General features: G+C 40.3%; 3 protein-coding genes across 4 annotated transcripts; all 3 read left to right on the plus strand.

The window, feature by feature from the left end:
- The first annotated feature begins 1,414 nt into the window (after nt 1–1,414).
- Nucleotides 1,415–3,858, plus strand: LOC128252529 (solute carrier family 25 member 45). Its single transcript, XM_052980311.1, has 5 exons — nt 1,415–1,634; nt 1,923–2,035; nt 2,394–2,634; nt 2,694–2,808; nt 3,239–3,858. Exons 1-5 carry the CDS (start codon nt 1,589–1,591, stop codon nt 3,633–3,635), a joined length of 912 nt encoding a protein of 303 aa, XP_052836271.1. The 5' UTR covers nt 1,415–1,588; the 3' UTR covers nt 3,636–3,858.
- A 158-nt stretch (nt 3,859–4,016) lies between these two features.
- On the plus strand, nt 4,017–6,076 carry LOC128252528 (spaetzle-processing enzyme-like). The gene is made up of 3 exons (XM_052980310.1): nt 4,017–4,631; nt 4,896–5,484; nt 5,598–6,076. The coding sequence occupies exons 1-3, from the start codon at nt 4,394–4,396 to the stop codon at nt 6,007–6,009; spliced, it is 1,239 nt and encodes a 412-aa protein (XP_052836270.1). The 5' UTR covers nt 4,017–4,393; the 3' UTR covers nt 6,010–6,076.
- A 1,185-nt stretch (nt 6,077–7,261) lies between these two features.
- Nucleotides 7,262–19,508, plus strand: LOC128252922 (kinesin-like protein Klp98A). Of its 2 annotated transcripts, XM_052981148.1 has the most exons (12): nt 7,262–8,023; nt 11,166–11,389; nt 14,017–14,330; nt 14,394–14,563; nt 14,819–15,254; nt 15,323–16,054; nt 16,120–16,293; nt 16,460–16,582; nt 16,685–16,798; nt 16,858–17,902; nt 18,094–18,269; nt 18,338–19,508. In XM_052981148.1, the coding sequence occupies exons 1-12, from the start codon at nt 7,977–7,979 to the stop codon at nt 18,578–18,580; spliced, it is 3,798 nt and encodes a 1,265-aa protein (XP_052837108.1). In that variant the 5' UTR covers nt 7,262–7,976; the 3' UTR covers nt 18,581–19,508. The 2 variants fall into 2 exon arrangements, with proteins under 2 accessions (XP_052837108.1, XP_052837117.1); XM_052981157.1 differs by lacking the exon at nt 16,460–16,582.
- The last annotated feature ends 16 nt before the right edge of the window (nt 19,509–19,524 follow it).

Genomic DNA, 19,524 nt, shown 5'->3' on the forward strand with positions numbered 1-19,524 from the left:
AACTTTAACTATAGTTTCTATTATTGTATTTATATGTATAAACAAATCGAGCATGTTAAATCGTAACTGCAAAAGCTGCTTAGAGCCAGCTAAGCAAAGAAGTATAAGCAAAAGCAAAACTCGTTAAGTACTTTTAGAGACAAAACCTTGTACTAAGAAATGTACTAAAATAAAGTCGCATTAACAACGTTGCATCTAAAACAAAAAAAAAACGAAAAAAAAAAAGATTAAGTGCCGAAAAACGGAAAAAGCTAACAAAAAACAACAACAATAAGAGCAAAAATAGTTAAAGCGCTTAAACAATATAAATACTATGGATACTAACAATGAAAAGAGAAAGGAGCCGATGGAAAAGGATAAATATATATGTGAATTATGTATTTTCTTATGTTCTAGACTTGTAAAAAAACCTATCGTATATGACACACGCTATTATTATGTATAACTTTGAGTTCTTGTTCTATAGGACGGTGTGCGAGGATTTCGATTGTTTTCTTGGGTTAAAGGCACACTGCACCACACTCACCCACACACCACACACCATACACCATACACCATACACCACAACACACCCACTCATACACACTCACACTCACACAACTAAACAAAATCTTATGCTGAGAGTAAATATAAAGAGTAAATTATAATTACACAAACATAAATGGGAATAAATATATATAGGTACATACATGCATATATATATAAAAAAAAAATATATATACAAGAGCATCGGAAAACAAAGGTTTAGTTGATTGCTTTCGAATCCAGGCAGAAAAATGTGAAAAAAAAATTAACTAAATGCGAGAGGCAGCAGAAAAATAATGAAATTGCATGGCGCAGACGAAAACAAATACTTAGCTGCAAGCAGAATTAACCAAAAATATTAAAAAACCAAGTAAAACATGAAAACACACAAACTGAATGAATGAAATGAGTACGAGCAAACGGAGAGAAAAGAAGCAAAGAGATCAATCAACAATAAAAATTAATAAATACAAAATAAAACACAAAATTTGTTTGCATTTATCATTTCAAGCTGCAAGAAATAAAAAAAAATGGAAATTCTCCAACTAAAGGGTGAATTCAAACTTAGAGATCCATTATTGGTTGTATGACTGTATCTTCCATTTATTTTATCGCAGAAGTTGGAAGGTAGCTAACATTCTTTTTAGGCTCTGAATGAATCACCGAGATAAATATCAATTCTATGATTAATAAGAGTTTGTCTAATGCGACAGTCTAAAATTTATAAAGCATCTCAGATTTGTCGAACTAAAGACAAAAAGTGTCACTGCTGAATTGATAACAACATTTTTTAAAACCTCAGAAATGCTATACGAAAATATCTTAACTCATATAAACTAAGAGAATGAATAATCGTTTGAAAAGTAAATCCGGTTAGTTGCCGATTTCTAGCAGTCAGCTTCTGTTGGCCGAAAAGCTGTCAAATGCATGAAGCTTTGCCTCAAAACCACAAAAGCTGAACGGTGCAGTTGGTTCGCTGCCGTCGTCGGATGCAGTTGGAAAATCGCGAGAAAAATCAATTTTGAAAATTCCACCCTCGCCGTATATTGTCCCGTGATCCTCCATGAAGTGGGAGAACTATTGCGACTTTGTGGCCGGGTGTTTTGGCGGTGAGTGGAAAGCTCCAGCTGGGGATCGTCTAGCACTGGCATCCCATAATGGGAATACTCTAGGAATGACGCAATGCTGAACCAGATGATAGGCCACTTGTTGAGAGGAACAGCCCCAGCGGAAAACGGGCGCCATGGTCAAGTTCATGTGCAGCGCCCCTGATCCCCGATTCGTATTCTCGCGCCGCCATCGCATTCTTGGCAAGCGGCTGTCGGCCGTTCAACATGTGTCCAATATTGTGGCTAAAATTTTTAATTAATTTATGCTATTTTCATTAATTTATTCAGGTGCTTGCGGGGTGCTGGTGGCCCATCCACTCGACACAATCAAAGTATGGCAACAGGCTTCTAATTCCTCCGTTGTGGCAGCCATTCAACAGATCTATAGCCGCAACAATGGGGTAAGATTAAGGGTAACTAGTAATTACGTCTAGTCAGGGTTTTTGAAAAAAAAAGAATTGAATTGGCTAATTAAGAAACCATATAAATTATATGTTTTCTGATAGAGAATATATTTTCGTAAGACAGTATTCTATCAGGAACCTGATTCATTGGTAAAAGAAAAAATCAACCCCAAAAATAAAAAAAAGAAAGAATAAATTTCAGAATATTAATTTAAAACTTTTTTTGTAACGATACTTATTTTGCTATTGAAACTGGTAGTCAATGTTAAATATTGGTTTTGACCCGCTGACTAGACGTGATCCTTTAGGTGGGGCGACTGGGTGTTGTCGGTTTAATCGGTCAGCATAACTTTAGGTGAATGGCTTCTACAGGGGCATGTTCTTTCCCTTCATCTCGACCGGAGCGATCAACTCGCTGCTCTTCGGCATCTATGGCAACCACCTGCGGCAGCTGAGGAAGGTGTGCCACAGTGATTACCAGCGGGAGCAGCTGGAGTACCACAATATGTTCCTGGCGGGATCGGTGGCCGGATTCGTGCAGTCCTTCATCGCCTGCCCCATGGAGCTGATCAAAGTGCGCCTGCAGACAGCAACATGTAGGTTTTGCTCTGTTGTCCTATTATAAAATTAAATCCTAATGTGCGAGTGCTCACAGATTACAACGACTACCTCTATGGCCAGCGACGGACTGCCTATGGTACTTTTAAAAGGATACTCAAGACTGATGGGATCTCCGGACTTTATCGCGGCCTTTTGCCCATGATGTGCCGGTGAGTATTGTTTATTAATTAATAAAATTAACGTGACATTTTTGATTTTTTTTTTTAATAACCAAATTATCTTTACATTTTTGCAAATTGTTTTCTAGGAAAGTTATAAGCCTTATGCCTTTAAAATTGTCAAATCAGTCGAATCAGTAGAATTTCTCCATTAATATAGTAGTTTTAGGTCTGCAATACATGTAAAAAAGAAAAGGTATTTTAAGTGTTCAGCTCAAAGCAATAGGCTAACTTTTTTCATAACCATTACTTAATTAGAATTTTGTTCACAAGAAAACAAACATTTTAACAAATAAATTGGAAATTTAACTTATTTCCCTGTGGTCGAATGTATTAAGTTTCTTTCTCTAAACCTAAGGAGCAAGAAAATATTTCGAAGTTCTATAAAGACTCCTAATGTTTATTTTCTTTTTCTTTACAGCGATGTCCTGCCTTATGGAATCTATATGCTGGCCTATCGCCAGGGCGTTGACTATATGGACAGGCGGGATTTTGTGCGCCGGAGACGTAGTCAGTCGGACGGATCGAGTGTAAACCTGCTGGTGACAACATTGGCCGGCGCTTGGGCGGGAGTCATCTCGTGGGTGTGTGTCATTCCGTTTGACGTGGTCAAGACGCTGATGCAGGCGGACGAGAACCACAAGTACCGGGGCATCTTCCACTGCGTGAGGGTGCAGTACAGGGCCTATGGCTGGAGGAGCATCTTCCGGGGCAGCTGGATGCTGGTGGCACGGGCGGTTCCCTTTAATGCCGCCACCTTTCTGGGATACGAGTACGCCTTGGAGTGGTGCCAGCGATGGAACGGTTCCTATGTGTGACCCAGCAAGTCTGACGGTGATAAATGACCTTAGCTTAGTTTGTATGCTTGTGTACATTAAAATCTACTAATGAAATAATTGTTGCTATATTATACAAATTTAATATCTCACATACTGTGTAACAGTAATAACATCTAGCTTTAATAGCTTACCTTTTTGTTCATTGTATCTTTTTATATTTTTGTATTATATATGAAGAGCACAACAATTTTAAAAGCTACCAAATAAGATTTACCATTCAATTATAATAAAAATTTAAAAAAGATCCACGCAGAGACACTCATCTAAAAAAAGAATTGTAAATTGTAAAAGAAAACAATGGGATCTCAAAAGAATAATTTCAGTTGAAATTAGGTTTATCTTGTTATGAATTTCTTTAAAAGTTCCACCATGACTAAGTTCGCCTTATATGGCCTTGTATTTTCTGATTTTTGCTTGATCAAATATTTGTCTATTAACTTTCTTATTTATAAACTCAAAGTAACTTGTTTCTACAAAAAACATGACTAAGTGGCGTTATTCGTCATTCTGGTTAAAAAAATCTACTTTTTTTTTATCCATTTGCTAAAAAAGAGAATACAGAAAAAGTATCTACAGTCGAAGCGCAATTTAATGAAAATCATAATTTTGAATCAAATTTTGGCAGGAGTTCAACTGAAAGAGATGTGAGGGGCTCATTGGATTTAAGCTTGAAGTAATCTTTTGCATAGACTTAATTCATAAGGTTGACTAAGCGCAAAATTTTTATGTGACTGTGAATGCTAAACGGTAGACGCTTCCAAGAAAGTGCATGGGATCTCGATCGAATTAAGATAATATTATCAGATCGAATGCTTATGATCGCCAGATTCACAATCTCGCCATCATTGGCAGCGGGTATAAAAAAGAAAGCGTTGCTAGATCTAATCCTAGTTGATAGCCAGATGTTTGTCGGACTGAAGGTGTTTACTTCGATGCTGCTGCCGATTATTTTGCTGGCACACTTGGCTAGTTCTGGTAAGTCTAATAAATTGAAGATTTCGGAACACTTACCACCGATTGAATTGAGTAAGAGTTGTTGGGAAATACATGGCAATTTTTTTTTCTTTCCTTTGACAAAACCTATATTTTATTTAATTTATAACTAAGTACCAGCTAGAAAATTTAAAAACGAAATATTGGGTCAAATAGGTATATGAGCTATCAGTGTTAGATATTCCACGATGCTATATCCAGTTGGTTGTACATTTTGCATACGTTACTAATTCAAATCATTTTCAGCTTCTCAAGACTGTAAGACCGATGAGAAATGCATCAGAATGGATAAGTGTCCCCTCATGGTCAAACCGGAGTACACGATGCGAACAATCAGACACAGGCATTGCCGCCCCGATATAAAAACGATTGAGAGCTATTACCACGAATATATCTGCTGTCCAGGACAAGGTAACGTGCTGCCAAATGAGGAGATCTGTGGACAAAGGCCTCCCACTAATCGGGTTATGAATGGCAAACAAGCTGAGCTGAACGAGTTCCCCTGGATGGCCCTGATTCTATACCAGAATCGTATAACTTTAAAGCCGAAACCGAAAATCATTTGTGCGGGATCCCTGATCAATCACCGCTATGTCCTGACCGCAGCACACTGCGTGAGCATCGGGTATTTCCCTCCGGATGCTGAGGTCAAGGCAGTTCGCTTGGGCGAGCATGACCGATCCTCCGATCCAGACTACATCAAGCTGTTGAATGGGAAGTGGCACTGGGCTCCTCCGCATCTGGAAGTCGACGTGGAGGAGATTATCAAACATGAGTATTTTAACAGTAACTTTCAAAACGACATCGCCCTGCTGAGACTCCAACTGCCAGTACGGTGAGCAATAATGCATTGCTTTGAACAAACAAATTTAAGGCGTGATTACTTCAGCTTGCAAACATTTTATTGTTTGTTTTATTATTTAAACAAGGCAAATGTTTATTTTTCAGCTATACCAAAGCAATCGCTCCCATTTGTATTCTGGGAGGTCAAATCACGCCGAATGCCTACAAAAGATACATATTGGAAATAGCTGGTTGGGGCAAAGCGGAAAAGCACACACCCAGCCAAGTCTTGCGAAAGTCGTCTATCATGGAAGTGACCGAAGATAAGTGCCCAACTCATTTTAAAATCTCGCTGGAGTTCCAAGTCTGTGCTGGTGGTCAGTTCGGAAGGGACACCTGTGTGGGCGACTCCGGCGGTCCGTTGATGGCCACCATGGGAAAAAGCTTAGCAGAATTCGTCTATTTACTTGGTATCACCTCCTACGGATATATAAAGTGCGGACAGCTTAACCATTCAAGTGTATACACCAAAACGGAATCTTATTTCTATTGGATACAGCAGAATTTGAGGCCTTAAACATTTTGAAATTACTTTCAAAAGTTAAGCATTCTTCCTTTTTGCTTTTGCTTTTCTCGATCTATGCTTTCAGATACCAGAAATAATTCTAGTTTTTAAACTCTTTTAATTTACTTGAACCTAACATTTTCAAATCAATTCTTAACAATAAACAGATTGCACTCAAAAAAATATTTACCTAACACTTTAAAATTAAGGGCGTACTTTTCTTATAATATAAATTGGCTTTAAAATCATGTGCTAATCGCCGTTGGATCCTTTTTTAAAGCAATTTCCGTTGTTTTTGGGCGATTTTAAGCGAACATTTGTAAGTGGATAAATTAGAAATTACAATGTGCAAAGTGGTTACACCAATAAGGTAAATATGTTGATGATCGTCGAACCATATTTTCAATAATTTATATATTTTTTTATTCTAAGAAACTCGTCCAAATATATTGATTCCAAAATAAGTTTAATGAGAGTTAATCGAGAAAACCTTAAATTGTCTATAAAAAAAATCCGTTGGAATCGGTGTGAGGCCTCCAACATTTCCCATTTTGCCAAGGTATTGTATTTTGTATGCCACTTTCAGGTTCCTGCACTGAAGAAATAACAATAAATTATGGATAAATGGTTTAAGACTGATCGTTCACTCTACGCAGTGCAATGACTCACATGATGCAAAGTTTATGTTTGGTTTTGAAGTTATAAAGAGATATTTTTCCAGCCACCTATGTTTTTTTTTAAATAATTGATACAAACACACTTTAGAACTTTAAGTTTAAAAATTTACTCTGAAGACAAGTTGAACAGACGTGAGTCACCTTTTATGTAAGGATTAACTTTGTATTAATCTTACCTAGCTAGAGTGAAGATACAAATAACCAAATTAAAAAAACGAAATCAACTGCGCTTGAAACATTCTTAATTTGACATTTCGATTAAACCATATTACATTGTGTTCGAAAATACGTTACTTCCAATTTGAAAACTATAATAGTGCTGTGAAATGGCTTGCAGCTTAATGTAAAGTAAGAAAGGTGAAAGTCAAAACTAACTCCACAGGTAGCAAAGACATACTCCGCAGTTATTAAAGTTTAATCGAGTTTTTACCAAAAATCGACGAGTTAACATTGGGAAATCGATGAGTTAACATTGGGCAGCGCTGCTTCAGAGAAAGAGCAGAGTAGAGATAGAAAAACATCGATGACGCCCCGCTAAACATCGATATTACCGACTTCTTAAAAAGCATCGATCATATCGATATTGGCATCGATTTTTGTCCATCCCTAGCAATGAACAACAACACAACGTCGCGTCGCGCTTGCTAAGAAAAAAGATTAAACAAAAAAATAATAATTAAACATTCAGCCTCTCTTCTTTTTTAATAACTTATTGCGCTGCGGCGAAGTGCGTTTAATGATCCGTGCCAAGTGAATATTCATGAATACATATGGCCAAGTGCAAAATCAAAGCGAAAAATCGCAGTTGCGATGAGCAGCTCCGAAAAATGCCAGCGATGTTGTGCAAGTGAATTAATGTCGAATTGCGCACAATTATTATTGTTTTTATTGGTGGTAGTATGTGCAGTTGTTTGTGGCGGCGCGAAAAGTTCGCAAAGTTTGCTGATTTTGCGGACAGGAGGTGGCAATCGATTGAAATAACGGTGTACAAGAAGACGAAGAGAAAAACAAACTAAAAAGCAGAGCAAACAGCAGCAAACAGAACGGGGAAAAACGCAACAGAGTGAATTGTTTCAAGTGACACCCCCATATCTTCCATATTCCCCATTTTTATCCCCTGAAATTGCCCCAACAAAAAAAATCAAATTACGTGGCAAGTGGTTAAGCAAGAAGCAACAACAAACCTGCTTTTTGGTTCCATTCTTTTATTTGGTTTACTGTACGTGGTGAAAACGCCCACCATTCCGCACCACCACCCACCATCCAAATAAAGGAGTACAAGAATCCCGGAGAGCCACCGAAATGTCGTCACTCAAGGTCGCCGTCAGGGTTCGCCCCTTCAACTCCCGGTAAGCCCAGATACTCTATAACTATTTATAGATACAGCTGCGGTCAAAATAATACCACAATTATAAATTAACAGTTTAATTGTATATTAAATCAAGGTTGAAAACAAAGCAGTTTAAGATAAACCTATCCCTTAAATAAGTCATACCCTGACCTTCGTTGCAAGAGAATCCATTATTCAAAAAAGCACTGAAACAAAGTCTATCACAAAGTCATTTTATATGGTTTGACAAAAGTACTTCCATTTGAGTAACTTTATAAATATTTACTTTATTCGTTAGTCAGTACATGTTAATTACACTTGAATCCAAACAATTTTTTACTGTGCTATTATTATGACCTCAATTACAAGTAAGAGAATGTTTGTGCAGACCTCGTGATAAGGTGGATAAAATGTGTAACGCCCCCCAATGAACTTTGGGAATCTGTTGCGCATTTGACTGGCCCTAAAGAATGAAAACGGATCTCTGGAAAATCCACGCTTTCGGTTAACAAAATTCGGCACAAAGAAAACCCCTCGAAATTAAAACATAAAAAGTACTAAGTAGAGGGTCAAGACGAATGTGACTACTTAAAACCACATTAAACGTAGTTGGTTTTTTACCAACCTCGTCTACGATCGTTAACTGTGTTTGTTGCTATGTTTTTGTGTCTTTATCTTGTAAATCAGGCGGAGCGGTCATTGCTTTTGGCACAGTTACTTGCGCGAAAAGCTGAATCGAAACAAAAGCAGGCGAAAGAAAGACAAACGCACAGAGAAGTTGGCAGAACTGCCAGACAAAGAAAGATATATCTCCCGGTAATGATGTCATTCATCTCGGGGTTCGATATAGCCTATACAAACAAGCTATCTGGGCTTTGAGTTTACGGCCTGCCGTGTGTTAATTGTGCATGAAATAAAACAACATCATCAGCGGCAAATGCTGTAATTATAATAGCAAAAAACTAGAGCTAACTCCCTGCCGAGTTGTGACATCATCGTTTTGCCTCAAACTTATGCAAAGCAGCCACTTATAAAAACAGATCACACTCGATACGGTGAATCAAGGAAGATCAGGAGAATTTATTGGCAAAAACAAAAACAGGAACCTTTTTTACTCAATGATTATATAAAATTGCACTACTTTATTTAGAGGTTCCACTGTAACCTAAAGTGTTCGACACCTTTAGTCCTCAGATTTATAATATTAATTTAAATTAAAGGCTTTATATTGTTAAAGAAAGTTAAGTTAATTGCTATATGCTATCATTAATATTAGGGCTTTTAAATTTTTGACTATTCTATTATTTATTGGTTTATATATCTCTTTATTTTTATTTTTATTTTTATTTATTTTTTAAAACATATTAAGAGCATTCTCCGAGATTTTACTGTACATATTTTTGCCACTTAGTTTGGCCTCCGGACGGAAATTTTTAGCACATATTTCCACGGCTCCTCTGTGGACATGCAAGACTGGCTACCCGTAGTAGCCTCCATGCGAAAACAAAAGCAGAAATCTACTATAATTACGTATAAGTATGTTTATATGCACTGCACCCAAAAAAGCAAACCAAATTAATTTTGATTTTGGCACGAAACTGGCCGAACAAGTTCCATATCTCACTGTGAGCTCCCATGAGTCAGACCAGCGAAATTTGTTGGTGCCCCGCATAAACGTTTAATTGAGGAATGAATCAACGCAAAAAAGAATTTTCCGCCGGAGGAAGGAGGCAGTTAAATGAGGCGATAGCTCAGCAAACATAGCCGTTCTTTTCCGTAATCTCCAACTGGATGTCTGCTCTTTCATCGGGCCAAAGATTAACGAATTAAAGCCACTCAAACGCAATGAGCACTGAGCCGACTTGAGTGCAGCATGGCGAAGTGGAGCGGCGTAATCATTCCAACCCATGGAAAAGAGGGGAATGACCTAAAATTGTCGCTCGAAATGGGACAAGGCACTACTGCAGTCGTGAACTAAATATATTTTTTATACCGAATCATTTAATTCGCTTTACATAAAACAAAAAAAAAACATTTAAGATTAACATAACTAAACGTTTTATTCTGTAACTTTCAGAAGGCCAAGTTTCGTAAAGAATATTTTATGCAAAATAAAATTACTTATTTTTGACAAAAATTCCATTTACAAAAGAGCAAAGGAAAAAAGTCCATTAAAAAGAAGTCTAAAATCCAGTTTGTCGTACGTCGATTGAGATTTATGTTAGCATTATAGACTTTTTTGCCTTAAGTTAAGCAGTATGTGAAAAAATTACCCTTATTAGCTACATGCCTAAAAAATTTGGTTAAGTTACACTTAACAGTTTTTTGTTTCCTTAATACATTTTCCTGAAATGGTTTTCAAAAACTAATTGCTCTCTTAAATCTCCCATTTTCTCATAGCCAGGTTATTTAACTGTGCCTAACAAAGACAGTCAGTAAAATTCTTATAACAATCATGTGACTTTTTCTCTGTATATAAAAGTTATAAGATGGAGTCTATAAAGATATACCGAAATAAAATTTCCCTGAATTGGGTGCAATCAAAAATCGTCTGTTTATTTAGATGCGCCTTGTGTGTGTTTTTTTCCAGTTGGAGTCGGTTCCCGCGTGTGGGTGCCCCTATGAACTCCAGTCAACCGGTTCGGTTCCATCTTTAAATGAATGTTCTATGCCCAGATGCGAGTTTTTTCATCTCTTTTATTTGCGCCGCTTTTCCTTTTGATGTTGCAATCATGTCTTTCAGTTTATTATTTTATCCAAACCGGATTTTCTTTTATAATTTGTAGCCAGCTTTACGTCGCCTGATCACAGGGCTAACATGTCAATTGGATTGCATGGGGCAGTCTATTTCTCGTCTATTTCCATTCGCTTTCCCCGAGTAACGCCCCCTGACTTTTCGCCATTTGTTCGGGTCATGCAAAAATCGTTAATAGGAATATTTATGAGCAAACTGTGCGGCCTATTTATATTCCAACACGAAAGGCCCGAAGCGGGCGGGCTAAAGAGGTGTTTGAGAAAAAATCCAACGTTTCTATTACATAAAACTTTAACAATAGGCTAGCTCGACGTCTGTCAGCCAGAGCCCCATTATTTGCGAATAGCTTTGTCAACTTTCATGAACAAGAAATAAATAAAATTGTCATTTGTACTTCCCTTTGCAGTGAGCTTGACATGGACGCCCAGCTCATCATGGAGATGGAGAACAAGAAGACGCGTCTTCTGAAGCCCCGTCTGCAGTCAATTCGAGATGCCGGCCGGGACAATCATCATGACTTCACCTTTGACTACTCTTACTGGTCATTCGACGCGGAGGATCCTCACTTTGCCACCCAGGAGCAGGTGTACAGCGATCTCGGAAACGACGTTGTCGATTGTGCCTACGAAGGTGAGCCAAGGGCCAAGGGGTCACACCATTCGATTACACAATTGTGACGCTTTAACCCCCAGCTAATTGAGCGAGTGTCGGTCTAGGCATTCGCTTTGGGGCCGTCACCCACATCTGAAATGCACCGGGAACATTTTTAGAATCCCGAAGTATCTAAAAAAAAAAATGTTATATTTTAAAGAAATATTTGTATAAAATCGTTTGAGCTAAAGAATTCGCGCTAGGCTAAGAAAGGGCGGCCATATTAAATCATGAAAAAGCAAAGAACTGCAAAACATTTTTATAACTATTAGAAAACATCCATTTTTTACTACATCCAAAAGGGTACCGTTCTGTAAACTAACAAATATTTAACAAAATTTAGGTTTAGTTTATTTTTTTCTGTGTACATTTTCCATTAGCCCCACACTGAGAGCACCTTTCTTTCATTCTGTTTTCTTGCACTCACGGTTTTGTTTACATTTTCCCTGTACGTCTGCTTATTGGCTTTGATATTGTGTTTTCCCTCTCGTTTCCCCAAAATGTCTGCTTTGTAAACAACATTGCGGCTCTAAAAATAAAAGCAGCACTACTTGCTTCAGCTTGAAACGCTCTGCTGGCGACTAATTAATAAATGAATGTTAGTTTGTATGCAACTAGGTGCAGTAAGCGAATTTCCTGCTACCGGATAGATGACTACCGATCCAGAGGTTTTCAGAACCGGCAGAAATACCGGGATGATTCGTTTAGAGCGCTCAGATTTGATGATTTATATTCGTTTCAACAATTTAACTGCCTGTTTATTTTAATTGAACACGGAACTAAAAAATCTCTTTTTACTTAAGGGTATCTAAGACTTCGTCTAGCTTTAAAATAGTTTTCTTTTCATTGCAATAGCTAGACGAGAAAGAAAGGCAAACAAAACTTTCGCCCACAACTCAAGATGCCAAGCGAAATGGAACAGCTGTTTTTTGCTTCGCGTTGTTTTGGCACGCTTTCAATATCAAATTACGACAAGCCAAGATTGGCAAAGTGGCAGCGGGAATGCGAGTACGAATGTGAATGACAAACAGATAACATGAATTCGCTATGCAGATAAACCAAGACACTGCAAAACGAGCCATAAACATTGAGTGCAGTGGCGTCCAACTGGCTGGCTGAGTATATGAGTTTAAGTCGTTTTGAGTGCTAGTGCACAGTACAAATAAATTTAGGTATTTCAAACTACTTGTTTTTAAATGTTTCAAAAAAAGCAACACAAAAAATTAGGCAGTTACAATGGATATAAAAAAAATAGAATTATTAATTGTCGGACAAAGCTAAAAATTACTTTAAAACCTTTTTTCTTTGGATATATAAACGGAATTACTTAACCAACGAAGTAATATTTAACAGATACATATGCTTAAATATTAAACCCAAAAGTTTAATTCTTTAAATTACTATACGGAATGGTAATGTTGAAATAAAATAGTATGAAATCTAAAATTTTTACAAATATGAGTATTAATTGAATTTGGTTAGCTTCAATGACCTGATTTCCTTCTGTGTTTCTTACTAAACGGCAGACCAATTTTCTTAAGCTTTTGGGCATTGACTGTAATTGTTGTTCCACCACCTGTGCGGTCTCCAATGACGTCGAATGCTGAAGCAAATCTTATCTCACACCTGTCGACCATCGAGATTGTCCAACGAGCTGCTGAAACGTTTGAGCCGCCCGTCCTCCAGTCTCAACTATGTGTAATTCGAGCTGAAGCCGCTGGATCCGATGGCTTTAATTGCTGCTGGCTAGGCGCCAACGATGATGTCGCAATTGGCGCTAGTTGGCGCTAGTCAAAGTTTTAGATAGGTCATCTTTGAGTCATCACTTTTTATTAAAAAACATTTTTTGTTTATTTCTTTTCTGACTGGCAAAAAGTCGCCTATCGATTTTCCATCTCTGCTAGGTTAAGTGTCACTGCAAGTAGTTCTACTCTAAAGGCAGTAAATGCCACTTGAAACTGATAACAGTTTAAGTGCAGGTATAAAATGAATCAATGAACTGAAAATATCAATATTTAGCAAAGCAAAACATTTTGTTTTGAGAGCCACCTTCTGATTTACTTATAGAGAAGTACCACTTTAATTATTAGGAAGCCTTTTGAATTTTATATAAATACATAAACAAATAAGTGTTTTATTGAGCGAAATAAACCTAAACTATATACCTTAACAACTGAAAAATATAGTGACTATATCAAAGTATGAGTATGTTTCGAGTATATTTCGCAGTTAAGCGAAATATGTTTATTAAACCCCATACATGGTGGCAAAATTGGTCGATTTTGATTTACCTTAATTTTATGATGTGTCACCGGTGACGATGCATACTCATTACTCAGTCACGAAGTGTTTGCCTCACTTTTGGGAGGTTCAGCAATTGCGGCACACTCTTCGTGACTGGCAATTAACTTTGAATAGCATGATGCGCTTGAGTGGCAAACGCCCAACAATCACTTAGCTTTGGTTCTGGGCACTAACTAAATAACGTAGAGGCCAATCGCTATAAACAATCTTCGCCATATTAATATATATAAAATAGTACTTATTTTAAGAGTTTTAAATATGGCTATAATGTAAATTGGTTATGATATTTCTATTTTCTCAAGGCTACAATGCGTGTGTGTTTGCCTACGGACAAACAGGCTCCGGCAAGACTTTCACCATGATGGGCACACCCAACAATCCTGGCCTGATACCCCGCATCTGTGAGGAACTATTCACACGCATGCGTGTGGGCCAGGAATCGGGCACCGGCTATAGGACACATGCCAGCTATCTGGAGATCTACAATGAGAGGGTCAAGGATTTGCTGGCGGCACAAAGCACTGGCCATGGTTTAAGGGTTCGTGAGCATCGTAGCCTGGGTCCATATGTGGAGAACCTGTCCCAGCACGCCGTCTCCGACTTTGATGAGATTCAGGTGAGCTACCGGCATTTTTGGCATATGAGCACATTAAGAAATCCTTGGCCTAACCCCATTTAGGAATGCATTGCCCGGGGAAATGCGCAACGCACCACGGCCAGCACCAACATGAACGATACGAGCAGCCGCAGTCACGCCATCTTCACGATCACATTTGTGCAGGCGGTTTTCATGAATGACATGCCAAGCGAGACAGTCTCGAAGATCCATTTGGTCGATTTGGCAGGCAGGTGCGTAAGCGTAAAAGTAAACGTAAGCGGAGCATGAAGCTCTGCTCTAAAAAGTAAAATCACATAAGGCAAAAAATGCATTTAGTCATATTTTGTGAAAAACAAGTCTTAGGTATGTTTATACAACTATGTATATACAAACTTCATAAGATTTAGCTTAGTGTTACAAAAAGTTTCCTGATTATAAATGGGCTTTTTTGAGCTGTGTTGCAATGTTTTCATTTTGATGTATTCCTCTTTAATGGCAACTTTCAGTGAGCGTGCCAATGCAACGGGGGCAACGGGTCAGCGCTTGAAGGAGGGCGCCCACATCAACAAATCGCTGGTGACTCTGGGTAGCGTGATCTCGGCTCTGGCAGAGCAGACGAGTGGCGGTCACAACAGCAGCAGTTCCGCACTGGCCACCACCCCGAATGGGGCCAGCAAGCGGGTGCTCTACATTCCGTACCGCGACTCCATCCTCACGTGGCTGCTGAAGGACAGCTTGGGCGGCAACAGCAAGACCATCATGATTGCGGCCCTTTCGCCGGCAGATTGCAACTACAGCGAAACCCTCAGCACTCTGCGGTACGCGAATCGGGCCAAGAACATCATCAACAAGCCGACTGTTAACGAGGACACCAATGTCAAACTGATCCGGGAGCTCAGAGAGGAGATCAACAAGCTCAAGTCCATGTTGTCGGGCGATATTGTAAGTAGTTGTCTCTAAAAGGTTTGTGTAATTATAACATTTTTATATTGATTAACGTTTTCCTTTAGCACTCCCTGCAACCGTCGCTCAAGGTGTTGGCCGATCTCCAAAAGAAGGAGGCACAAGAGAAAGTACTCACCGAGGAATGGACGGAAAAGTGGAAGGTGGCCCAGTCCATTTTGCAGGAGCAAAGGAGCCTGGGTCTTCGCAAATCGGGCGTGGGCGTGGTTCTTGACTCAGAGATGCCGCATCTAATTGGCATCCACAACGACGTGACCACCGGAGTGACGCTATACAGTCTGAAGGAGGGCGAGACGCGAATTGGCAGCGAGGATGCGGATGTGGCGCAGGACATTGAGTTGGCCGGCGATGGCATACGGGCGCAGCACTGCAGCATTGTGCTGAAGGGTGGTGTGGTCACGCTTCACCCCTGGCCATTGGCCCAGTGCTGGGTAAACGCCCACCTAATTGACGAACCCAAGCAGATCTCGCAGGGCGATATTATACTGCTGGGCCGAACCAACATCTTTCGCTTTAACAATCCCGCCGAGGCGGCAAAGCTGAGGAAGGACTTAAGTCGCTCGCAGCTAGACATGTCGCGGCTGTCGCTGATCACCTCGTCCAAGGAAAACCTGCTGGCCTGCAGCATATACTCGGATGAGGATGGGGCATCGCCCTACAAACGTCCAGAACGCCAGTATTATCCTCAGCGGCCCATGTCGCGAGACGATCCCGAAATGCAGGATGAGAATCGCAAAATTCTTGATACCATCGAAAATGCCCTAAAGCAGCTCAATGTGGTAAATGGCTATATACATCAGTTATAGTTGGTTTAAATATTAAACATACATTTTTCATTGTTTAGGAACGCGTCCAAATGCACGACCAATACAAAACCAAAGTGCGTAAGCTGACCGAAGAGCTGATTCGCCTGGAGCAGCAGGAAATGGATGGATTGCAGGTTTTGAACTGCCGGGAACAGGAGCTGATCGCTCGCAAGGACATGCTGCTGTGGGAGAAGAACAACGAGAAGGTTCAAGTGAGTCCATCAGATCTGTTCCACGCGATTGCATGTCACCATTACTTCTTTTTGATATGAATGGATTGATCATTGTGCTTGTTATATTGCCTGTTCTGTTTTATTGTTTTCCTTGTTTTGGCTTTATGTTCCTTACGATTTTCTGTTCGTTCCATTTTCGTTTTAGATCGACATTGTGTGTAGACAAATTTCAGCGTTTCAGACGCAGCTCGACTCTAAGAAACGAGATTTCTCTGAGTATGTAGCGAAAGAATTGCAGGAACTGCAAGATTGTGGCAAACTGGACGAGGTTTGTTTTTTTGTTTAGAATTTCTTTGCCTAGAGTTTGGATTAGATGATAATAACCATTCACAAAAACTTATGATTGACAAACGAATTTCTGTATTCACAGATGGGCATGAAGATCGAAGAGGGCACTCCTCTGAACGATGAGCTGCTATTGCAGGTGTCAGATTCCTTGGATTTGTTTGCAGCGCAGTTTATAAAGGACACTGTGCGCCGAAATGTATGTTAAATTAATTATCATGCAAGAATCGTTGTCATTACTAAATTTAAACCATTTAGAACGAGGAAATCCGCAAATTGGACGAACAAATAGCCGAAAAGGAGCGAATACTCAACGCCAGCACCACAAAAATAGCCAAGGTCGATGAGACCATGCTGGAGATCCAGGCCCAGCTGGAGCGCCTGCGTCTGGAACGCGCCGAAAGCGAGGCTGAGTCACAGGCGATGCGCGCCAGGAAGCAGAACATGAAGCTACAGTTGGGCAACAAGTCCATGTCCACCTCGACCAGCACAAACGAGGCTGACGATGTGTCCAAGTCGGACACGTACGAAACCTGTGATACCTTCCACACCGCCCAGTCCAACCTGTCGCTCGTCTCATCGCCCACCATCACAGAGGGCCAGCAGTCGCCGCTCAGCAATTGTTCCTGCGATGCAGAAGACGAGGCAGAGGACACGCGCAAGGATGACCTCTCGGGCAGCAGCGAGGAAACCTCACGCACCTGCACCGCTGGTCCCAGCAGTGGAAGTGGAAGTGGCAGCGTGGGCATCGGTAATTCTGGCTCGGCGCCAAGTGCCACGCCCAGTTCGCAGGCCATCATGAGCGACAGCGGTGTCTGCCTGGATACTCGTAACCAGGCGCTACTCCAAAACGGACACCTCAACAACTATAAACAAGGAGTGCGAACCAGCGACGAGGACACCGGCTCCTGCTCCTCATGCGAACTCGGACGGCACTCGGATGTAACCCGTCCATATTGCCCGCTCCACTCGCTGCGACGAAAGATTGCTGCTCAAAAGGCACTCATCATGAAGAACCTGGAAACGGACTTGAATAAGGTCCAGTTGGATGAGCACATTGCCGATCTGCAGGATCTGCAGCGACGCTACATACAAATGGAGCAGGAGATGCTGCAATCGGTGCAGGACTTGGAGGCGCATGCCCAGTGCTGTGCCGACGAGCGGTCCGGCATGGAGCGACAATACGAGCTGGCTAGCTCCATCATGCGCTCTAGTGTGATGAGCCCCACCAGCATGGAAGAGTCCACCTCACAGATCTATTCGCCCAGCATGACCAGATCCTGTCCATCCATGCGCGAGTTTCGTAAGTATTTTGTGGCAATTCATACCCTTACCCTTGAATATTTTTGTTTCAACATTGGTCATTTTCGTAATTGGAATTTTCCAGAATTTTCCAGTTAAATGAAATTTTTAATATGACCATTTAATTAACTACATCCCTCTCCGTCACCAATTTGTATTTTCTGCTTTTAACTAATTTTTAAACTTTTGCAGCTGAGGGCGAACACTTCATTACCATCCCGAGTTTTGTGATGCGGGGCGCCGGCAAGCAAACGCACTACGAATACGAGGTTCGCATCGCTCTGCCCGATGGCAAGCTGAACATTCTACGACGATACAGTCGCTTCAGGGAGCTACACCTGTGCATGAAGCACTGCTACGGGGCCAAGGTAAGATACCTGGTAAAGGAAACATTTTTTTATCACAAAGTAAATTAAATTAAAAATTAATTCCCCAGATCTCTGCACTGCCCTTTCCGCGACGGGAGCTCTTCGCTTCGAACAGCGAACCGGTGGCCAAACATCGACGCCGTCTGCTGGAGCTGTATTTGCGACGCCTGTTCGTCGTCTGTTCGAAGATTCCGCAGTGCCCGATCTACGAGGGTCCCGGCGGACCGGGCCTCACTCGCGCCTCCCTCGTCCAGCTGTCGTCTTTTTTCAAGAAGGGCCTGTTCGAGAACGGCAAGCACGGGACGGGATAATAGTTAACCTACTGCTGAATTATCTCCTGCCTACAGTGTGTCTTTTTATTTACTTGTACTACCTGTTAAGCTATATGAACGACAACATGGACCTGTTTTGATTGGCTAGCCAGAACTACTGCGTAGATTAATTAGCTGTAAGCCCCGATAGCTATGTAAGACCACCAGTGTCCTTTCTCACACCCGAGCATATATGCGATCATTTTTATACCCATTGTTATCAACTGAATCGGAGCTTTATATTGAAATCACTGAAAATGTAACTGCCAGTGGCGACGTTGCAATCTCTGAATTGTTCTACACCAAGTGCAAATATGTAATCTATCTGTTGGCATCCAGTTGAAGGTTTGTTTAGACGGTTTGTTGGTGTTTGCGATCAGTTTTAATTAGTTAATTATTCTCTTTACTAGTTAAATATACGCATACAGGTGTACAACTTCCAAAAGTTTATTCCAGTTATTTAGTCTGTGATCACCAACTGAAGTTATAGAACAGAATCCAAGCAAATGAACGTAACTGAACATTTCACGAGCGAGTAATCCAACTGACAACTCCGCAGTCTAAAATCTCTTAGGCTTAAGCTAATTGTACAAAATCAAACACTGATGGGTCTAGGTGGGCAGATGTTTAGCAGTAGGTATTAGGTTCCCTAGCCACTAAGTTTTAATTAATTACAGTAAACTAATTATGAGTACAATTTTTGAAAATGTAACAACATGAAATGTTCAATGTAAAAAGCTTAGACTAAACTTACTTTTAGCAATATGCTAGTTGGTTATGAACGGTGAAATTGGTCGATCGGTGGATCGATGGCAATAAGTGAAACAATAACAGTATAGTTTTAGTCAAACCTGATAGCTCCGCCCACTTAACCGGATGTCCCTCAGGGGCAGGCCGATACCGATTTGACAACAGAGTGGATGCTGTCTTACAAAAAAAATTAA

Source organism: Drosophila gunungcola, chromosome 3R (assembly GCF_025200985.1).
Source record: "Drosophila gunungcola strain Sukarami chromosome 3R, Dgunungcola_SK_2, whole genome shotgun sequence".
Classification (NCBI taxonomy): domain Eukaryota; kingdom Metazoa; phylum Arthropoda; class Insecta; order Diptera; family Drosophilidae; genus Drosophila; species Drosophila gunungcola.

Excerpts from the sequence above, each read along its gene's own strand:
- LOC128252529 (XM_052980311.1), top strand. The coding sequence starts at position 1,589 with ATGAAGTGGGAGAACTATTGCGACTTTGTGGCCGGGTGTTTTGGCG. Across the intron at positions 2,036-2,393 it reads TCTATAGCCGCAACAATGGG|GTGAATGGCTTCTACAGGGG; the intron begins GTAAGATTAAGG and ends GCATAACTTTAG. Across the intron at positions 2,635-2,693 it reads GCGCCTGCAGACAGCAACAT|ATTACAACGACTACCTCTAT; the intron begins GTAGGTTTTGCT and ends GAGTGCTCACAG.
- LOC128252528 (XM_052980310.1), top strand. The coding sequence starts at position 4,394 with ATGCTAAACGGTAGACGCTTCCAAGAAAGTGCATGGGATCTCGATCGA. Across the intron at positions 4,632-4,895 it reads GGCACACTTGGCTAGTTCTG|CTTCTCAAGACTGTAAGACC; the intron begins GTAAGTCTAATA and ends AATCATTTTCAG. Across the intron at positions 5,485-5,597 it reads AGACTCCAACTGCCAGTACG|CTATACCAAAGCAATCGCTC; the intron begins GTGAGCAATAAT and ends TTTATTTTTCAG.
- LOC128252922 (XM_052981148.1), top strand. The coding sequence starts at position 7,977 with ATGTCGTCACTCAAGGTCGCCGTCAGGGTTCGCCCCTTCAACTCCCG. Across the intron at positions 15,255-15,322 it reads CCATGTTGTCGGGCGATATT|CACTCCCTGCAACCGTCGCT; the intron begins GTAAGTAGTTGT and ends GTTTTCCTTTAG. Across the intron at positions 16,583-16,684 it reads ATTGTGGCAAACTGGACGAG|ATGGGCATGAAGATCGAAGA; the intron begins GTTTGTTTTTTT and ends CTGTATTCACAG.